The 8,549-nt window shown below is 35.9% G+C and overlaps 1 protein-coding gene across 1 annotated transcript; it reads right to left on the bottom strand.

Annotated features, from left to right (window-relative positions):
- Positions 1–432: 432 nt before the first annotated feature.
- Positions 433–6,762, bottom strand: LOC135631155 (uncharacterized). The gene is made up of 8 exons (XM_065138599.1): positions 6,646–6,762; positions 4,743–4,811; positions 4,152–4,267; positions 2,621–2,675; positions 2,203–2,323; positions 979–1,026; positions 803–897; positions 433–697 (listed from the first exon to the last, which is right to left on the bottom strand). Exons 1-8 carry the CDS (start codon positions 6,748–6,750, stop codon positions 596–598), a joined length of 711 nt encoding a protein of 236 aa, XP_064994671.1. The 5' UTR covers positions 6,751–6,762; the 3' UTR covers positions 433–595.
- Between the last annotated feature and the right edge of the window lie 1,787 nt (positions 6,763–8,549).

Consider the following 8,549-nt stretch of genomic DNA (forward strand, 5'->3'; position numbering starts at 1 on the left):
AACTCCGTAATAAAATTTTTTTCTATATCACTTATCTAAAAAAATATTAGTCCACTAAATTTACTAAATTTATCAATTGATTTCATTATTAAAATCTAAAATTTAAAAAGTGAAACCTTAATGTCTTAGAATTGGCTTGGTGACCAATTATGTGATTTTTTTTTAATGTTTCGAAGATTTGCCTATGTTTCTCTACACAAGCAGATGAGCAAGCAAAACTGAGAGAGAATAATCGACTCCAACAATGTTGATATCCACCACTTGTGAGCATGAAAGTTCAAAGAATGCTGGCCTGGCCTTGCTTGCTATTGTGATAACATAATATGGTCATACAAAAGATTTTTATATTATCCCCACTAGACATGGTCATACTTTACAAAGATTTTGTCAAACAAAAAAAATATATCACGTCCCTGTAATGGCCCCTCATAAGAAAAAATAACTCATGCACTAGCTTCACTGGGAGAGATTTGACTGTATCTAGTTTGATATTATACTATACAAAGCTCAGTTGTAGACAAAAAGATCCATAAAATGACTCAATAGCTGGGACATTACAGCTTGTTGCTGTTGTTGCAAAACTTAATTTGTGAGCCTACTTGTACAAAAGGTTGTAAGCAGGTAGATCTTGGATTCGGCGAACATCATCCAGTGCGAGTTCCCGCCCGAGTTGGATCCTTGTTGCTTCCAGGACTTCCTGGAGTAAAGAAAACATCAGGAGTAAAAATAGAGGTCAGACAGCAGAAATGACAACCAGAGGAATCTATCCACAAACAAAATCTCAAAGGAGAGTTTTTGATACTTTGAACTGCATATATGAAGCATCCATAGCAAGCCACTGAGCGTCCATCAACTGAAATGCTATACAGTACAAAATGTCAAATGCTTCCTCATCTTCTACAAGCAGGAGAACAAGCATGAGCATTGTCTACTAGCAAAGCAGTCACAGACATTCTGCAAAATGCAATCGTGAATCACCTGAGAGAATTTTTACAAAATTGATTGCTGCTAGAGATTTTGGTCTTGCTGTGGAAAGAGAAGATATTAGATATCTGGATAACTCGATGCAAGTAAGACAGCGGCTTCAGATATGTTGCAATAGTAGCTAAAATCATCTCAGACTTTCTCATCATGGTCAGAATCCATAGGCATGCCATGTGATACAAAAAAGCATGAACAAGGAAGCTTTCGGACATATTGTCTTGACATTTGTGAAATTCAATCAACTTGGAAGCTAAAATTTTTATTAACTGGAAAGCTGTTGTGTTACAACATATAAAATAGACATTATCTGATCAGATCAATTTGGATCAACTGATCCATTGCAATGTTGAACTGGATGCTAGTCTGATCATGATTGCTACAATTTCATGTAGAAACTAGGCCAGGTCGAATTCAATGGTACTGAAGTGTTTTTTTTTTTCTTTTTATTTTCTGAGCTCTTTTTTTGCCCTTGTGACTATTTTCTCTTAAAGGCCAACTAAGGTTGCATAAAAGAGCTTTGCATCAATTTCCTTGTAGCTCTATCCAACCAATAATCTCATATTAAACTTCATATTAACCTCAGCACCACTTTTACAAAATGATTCAACAAAAACCTTTTAAACCTGATATCCCTTTTGGTGTGGGGATTTCATGTGCATTTCCTTAAAATCTTGGGATTTTAGCCAATCACCCCTACAATCCTGACCAATAATTTCTAATCTCAAAAAAACATGATTAAAATAGCAATATTCAAATATTACCCACCAAATTCTATCCCCACTCAAGTTCCAAAATGTGTTTGCCATGGGGACATACCCTTAGAATTTTATTTTCTATATCCAAACCTCTAAACTCCATGCTTCAAGTTGTAGGATCTAATTTCCAAGGGAATTTGATATACAATATCGTGATATGTACCTTCGATATCATAAAAAAATAAAAAATATTAATTGGTACCTATCTATATGGTCGAGTATCAATCCTTTATCAAATCAGTAAATACTGATTGGTAAATACCAATCCAATCAGTATTTGGAACCTTATTCAGGATACTCCTGTTATCACACACCTTATTTCAATATGTTCTACAACTGCCAATAGCTGAAAAAAAAAAACTGAAAACATATTCCCTTTGACTTTAGTAAATGTCATGAATTGAAACCTGAATTTCTCAAGCATTTCCCAAGATCGTAATGCATTGTGTTTTTTTTCACTAACCTGAATTCAGTTCAAGCAACTGAGTCAACATGAACGAGATGTTGATGCCTGCAACAGCAAATGGGTACTCCCATATGGCTCTCATTCCTTCTTGCTTGAATAATATCCTCTGAAAAGAAGCCTTCAGGTTGAAATCATAAGAAAATTAGTCTTGACCATGCATTGTCATATCAATCAATGAAGACAGATACGCTGTGCCAGTTGGCCTCCTGTGTGTTGTGTTAATAGAACAGCATTGTTATGCAACCAGGCAAGTGACCTGAATGGCACAACATATAGGCACATACCACCTTGGACCATACTAATTTCTTGGCTATGATATCAAATCAAAAGAACATTAAGCTAATTCAACTCAAGGTAAAGATGCTCTGTCTCTATCATAATGAGCGATACAAAGAAGCCAAATTAGTTTGCCTACCGGATAAGTCCTTGCAAAAAATAATAGATTCTCGAGAGAAACAAATCCACAACCCCTGAAAAGTAAAAAAGAAGAAAACTTTGTTATCCTTTACAAATTTATCAGTATGAGGCTCATGGATATTAGAGCAATACTAATCAAGTTGGCAACTAACAATGCTAGTCAAATTATGTTTGATAAGAACCAACGTATAAAAAAAAGGCAACATATGACATGAATAAAAGGCAAACCCTATCAATCACATAAGAAGGTTTTGTTAATTATGTTTTAAATAAATTAATAAACATATATATATATATATATATATGTATGTATGTATGTATGTATGTATGTATGTATGTATGTATGTATGTATGTATACAGCTTAAATCAAGCAAGCTTCAAGTTCACAATTTTTTAAGTAAAGAATAATGTCAAAGCATGTTGATTCTAGAGTGCATGTGGCAGTTATACAGATAAAGGAAACAGTCAAACATATGGAGAACTTCTAAAGAATCTTTCTTCTTAGAGCATTTGTTTGACTCCCCAGGTCTCCAGTGACTAAAAGAAATACATTTTTTACAGAAATCAGTTGTCCATATGATACAAGATCTTTAAAAGTGACAAGACTGAATGACTTCTCAAGTAAACATGTGCGCAAACGTCTATCTCTCTTCTTTCAACAAATTTAGAAAGCTTGATCTAAACTGCATGAATAAGGCCCACCCAAAATGAGTTTGAAAGCCTATACACCCAAAAGTCAAGGACTGCAGGAATCAGAACCGGAACCAGAAAGTTACTGTGTTTTGTGACTACTGATTATAGACAGACAAAAAATATAGGAACCAGAAAGTGATTGAATTAAATATCGAGTATAAATATGTACCAAGCAAGCAAAGAAATGCCTATCCTCTTTCAAGAAAGTAGCCTGCTGTAACAAAACTACTCCTGCTGAATTAGTCTGTTATCTACTCAAATATCAAATTGATCTTGACATTGCCATTTTCCTTTTTAAGGGAAGCATGGATGCCAACCAAAAATTGAGAAACAACTGGTCTAACAACCACTTTCGCAGATCAATTTTGTTATTTGATCTGGCAAAGGCAAGCTCATACACATCCTTGATGAACATTTACCTAACAAAGAATTCAACAAAATAATGTAGTCCTCTCAGCTGAATTAGATTTCAAAACCATTTGGGTGCAATATCAGTTGTCGACCACAATGTTTTGGAGTTAAAAGCTATAATGCAATAAATCTCTTTCGATTTTCTCTCTTCCATGCTGATACATGCACTTGGATATGCATTCAAATCCTGCTCAGGTGTCAAGATCTATTCAACACTTGTTTCAGAAGACGTTGAAGACAAATATTTAGTGCTGCAGAACCAAATCATGCCAAAAAGTCTATTAGGTACTAGTTTATAAAGCCTTAACAAATATGATGCTTTAAATTCAATGAAGCAAATTTTTGCAATTCTAACCCAAACTAATACATAAAAGAAATATCTGCAAGTAAACTTACACTTAAATGAGCACATCTGCTAGATTACCTGAAATCAGTTGAAGGGTTTGGCCCTTGCCACCCCATGTCTTTCCATTGCTCTGATACTAGACCTGTAAGTTCTGTTTCCGGGAAGGAAATATGCCAAAGAGCTACGAGAGCTTCCTGGTAATGAGATATTAAAGGGCACAAAATTTTGTGCAGTTAGATGGACATCACAAGTTAAAATGAACATTTGTAACTGTTCAAACAAGTTATCAATAGAGTTTCCACATAGTTTGAATGGAAAAAGTAAAAAAAAAAGGATCATTGTTGTTCATTTTTCAGAAATTAAGTCCCTGAAATGAACAGATAGTGAAATATGATGCTTAAAGCCTTTACAAAATATACAAAATTTTACTGCTTAAAAGTTTATTCTTTCCTGTAGAATAATTTTCTCAGAATTTAATATAAAAGAAAGTCTAGGTTTCTACTAAATACTTTTTTCTCAGATCTTACAAAAAAACATATAGATCTACTGTGAAATGAATAACTGGTTTCTGCAATGTGTAAGACCAAGTTCTTTTGTTCTTGCAAGTGGCAAATTAATAAAACAATATGATATTAATATCACGAATTTGGAAGGTTACACATCATATACCTGATGATCTGGTCGAGTCTCATCAAATGGTACACTCACCCGTTCCTTAAGCTTTTGTAGTCGTATTTCCTGCAAAAAAATATAAGTTATACCAATGAAAAACAATGAGAAGAAATTGAGACCAAGTAGAAACAGGTGACTATCTCATGATTTTTAACATCAATACAGTTTTCTTTGTTAGGTCACAGGATTTTACCTTAATTAGAATTAAAGTGAATGCCATCCTCAGGGTCATGTTACTCTGATTTTGATACCTTTCTATATGCGATCAAATAGGTTCTCACACTAGTTTTTCAGGAAATATTTCCCCACGAGGTACAAAATTCTAATTTGACCAATGGATTCTTTTCTTTTCTAATGTTTGAGGTTGCCAGACGACTGGGGGCTTCCAGTTGGTACTATTAGACCAACTTAAGTGTGATCTTATTAATCCAATTGGTGGGTAGCTAAGTGCCCTTGGACTCATCACCTCACTCCCTTTGACCAGCTACTCCAATACTTCAGTGTTCTTTAAGTAGTTCCTAGCTGATTGATGGAAGACATATTGCAACTTCCATACATGGCTTCTACCACCATGTTGTAGGTCACTTGCCAACTCTATTCTCCATTCGTTATTGGTAGCAACGTTCACTTGCTTAGCCTTCTCCCTCAATTACATCGGAGATTTCTCAAGTGTATATGAGCTCTAGAGGATCCATCATCCGCAAGCTCCAAGCATACCTCCGTATAGTCCAGTAGCTTGCAAAAGATCCATTTAGCCATAATTTTAGTTGCTCAATAATGCTTGTAAGGTCCCAAACATGAGTGTTACAGTAGAGTGATTACGACAATTCGACAATGCATTCATGTGCTATTCTTTTTTTCTTTCTTTGCAAGTCCTTCAAAATCACAAGTGGTTACAACTAGGTTGATCCTATGTGAGCAAGCATCGCAAGGGTACTACATGATTTAGACAAAAAAAATAGTTAAGTCTGTGACAATGTAAACTAAGAAGGCTTTTCACCTAGTCTAATCCGGTAATCAGGTTACCATCTAGTAACTTTCAGAAACCAAGCAATAAGCCTACCCCCAGTTTGAAATTCTCTCTTTTTTGAGTTTTGATAGTTGTCGATGTTTTTTTAATATCCCTGTCTTCTCGCTCTCTAGTTCTCTCCCAGTTTCATTCTCCTCACACCACTCATTGCTTGCTGTTGGTGCTCGTGCACTGGGTACTTCTCTTCCTCCTCTTCGCATGCCTCCTATTTCTCCTTTGCCTCCTACTCCATCCCTCCTCTCCTCTGCCTCCTCTTCTTCCTCTTATTTCACTCCTCTCCTGCCATTGAAATTCAAAACCATGACCTAAAAGAACTGAAAATTTTATATATCGATCCTCATTTGAGATCCATTAACATTATTGGATTCATGATCTACACCGAACAATGAGCATAACCAACATGTTTTCAACATATAAAATTGGGTATGGATCCTCAGTTTTTGTCCATAAGCTTATCAGATTTGGATCACAAATAAATCCAACTCGACAACACCCTATGAAGTCTACCTCGACATGAAATGATGTTTAGGTATTTTTTTTTCTGGTATCTTTGACCTCATACCTTTTTCAACTAAGATTCTTACATCATCATGTTTGCTTTTTATGTTCTACATGTTATCTGAGTAAGTTTCATCTTTTACAACAGGACTAAGTGAACCTACATATTTTTCAACTTTGGTTGCTTTAATTCAACATTCCTATACTTCTTGGTACGAGAAATTTTCAGAATTACATTGATAAACTTATCTTAATATTAGCAGTAATATGTACCAAATCAAGCAATACATCAAGATCATGTATAATCCGTGGAACATGAGGGAAACCATGTCAACAATATAAATCAACCATTTGATCGTGAAAATAATTTACCTGAAGTGGGGACAAAGTACAATCAAATGTCTTTTCACCATTACTCTGACGTTTATTGCCATTGCGGGAAAATAATCCTCCAAACCATGATCGAGATCCAACCATAGCATCACCTATAACAATGATAATAATATAGGTTAGTGTGGATCACAGATTGTTGCAACTAAAGAGAAACACTCGAGGCAAATTTTTTCTATCACAAAATATCAAGTGCTACCTTTGACATTTTTAATGAGGTTAAAGGACTTAGAATACATAATCCATCAAGAACTCAAATTGGATTCTCAAGGAAAGCATTTTAGTTGATTTGAGTTTGGACTCAGTCGAGTTCTATTTTACAGATGATTAGGGTTTTAAATCCAGTGTATGTCCATTCTTAGAGCAATCCATATACCTTTAAGAAAATCATAGCAAACCCACCTATCCTCTAAACCTTTCTCATCAGTCAAGGAGAGCACAGTCAACAGAAAGGAAGAAAGAGTAGAGATTAATTTTGCAGGATTTATCAACAAACCTAACAACCAGATTACATGTATGCAGTGAATACCTTACACAACTTGCAAGTGCTTATCCCAAAATTCACTTGTAGCAAATGTCACAATAGCATTGGTCACCAATTTTCAGAAAAACAGGAGAACAATTTCCCAACCAAGTTACTGTAGATTTGTTAAAGTAGTCTTCTTTTTCACCAACAAAACAAGTCTAATTAGATTTTACATGTTCTAAGAGCTTGCAGTGCATAGCCAGAATCAGATATTTATGCAGCTAAAAGTTGATAAACGAAAAGCTGGATTCGTTTGTTTGATCATTTCCCAAATCATTAATACCAATGTTGACAAAAAAAGAAGAACACCGGAAACAAAGAAAAGAATGTCAATCAAATGGTTGATATTAAGAATAATTTTCCACCCTTTTCTAATTCAAGTTGCACATTTTAGGCTAGATTCGGTTCTGTCGCATAATGGGAAATTCATTCCACAAAGCTATAAACTAGTTCAACTCTTTATTAGCACGAAACAATATGCCTAAACGAGAGATTCAAGCAACCCTGCTTACAATGTGAGAACCTTCATCACGCAAGCGAAAACGTCATCATCGATCTCATACCTGTAACACGAAGCGGACGCTGGCTGGCTCTGCTTCGACTTTGAGGAGACCGAGGGAACTGCAGATCCTAACGTTTGCACAGGATTCATCGTCCGATTCCCCAATCCTCATCGATGTTCTTTTCTTACCAAGCGGAATCGGAGACCGCACGGCCGCTGCCCCATCGGTCCGACACAAATTAAGGGCGGAAGAAGGGAAGACCCAACCTTTCAGGCGTCGATGACTGACGAAGCACACATTCTCCTCCTTCCCGGCGATTGCCGCAACAATACTTGATTGCCCTCGTTTCAAGCGGCCATCGCAGGAGCCTTACTGTTCCGTTCAAAAATCAATAAGCTTCCCCACGCCGTCGTTTCCTTCTATCCCTCGTTCAACTTCGTCGTTGGCGGTAGTTGTTGGTTGGGCCTCCTGCGTTGTTGGAAGCGCGCAATGCGTCCGCAGGTCCGCTTGTAGCGGTATACTTGCTATTCTTGCCTGCGTTCTCCTCGCTGGTTCTCCGCCCTCCTCCATGTCAAGTCGTCGTCACCGACCGCGCCCAAAATGAGCGCGGGAGGTTCCTATCATTTATGTATACTATAATATATATATATATATATATGTATATGTATATATATATATATGTATATGTATATATGTATATATGTATATGTATATGTATATGTATATGTATATATATATATGTATATATGTATATATAAAATTTCAAGCCCCTCGATTCATTATTATCAAAGGAGAGACCTTTGCGTTTCAAAAAAATCAAAGCATCCTTAAGAAAAATTTCTCATCAAAATCCACAT

This window comes from Musa acuminata, chromosome BXJ3-2 (assembly GCF_036884655.1).
Source record: "Musa acuminata AAA Group cultivar baxijiao chromosome BXJ3-2, Cavendish_Baxijiao_AAA, whole genome shotgun sequence".
NCBI classification, from domain to species: domain Eukaryota; kingdom Viridiplantae; phylum Streptophyta; class Magnoliopsida; order Zingiberales; family Musaceae; genus Musa; species Musa acuminata.

Coding starts and splice junctions, on each gene's coding strand:
- LOC135631155 (XM_065138599.1), bottom strand. CDS start 6,750: ATGGTTGGATCTCGATCATGGTTTGGAGGATTATTTTCCCGCAATGGC. Junction 4,268..4,742: donor AGACTCGACCAGATCATCAG/GTATATGATGTG, acceptor TCTCATTACCAG/GAAGCTCTCGTAGCTCTTTG. Junction 898..978: donor TTTTGTAAAAATTCTCTCAG/GTGATTCACGAT, acceptor TCCTGCTTGTAG/AAGATGAGGAAGCATTTGAC.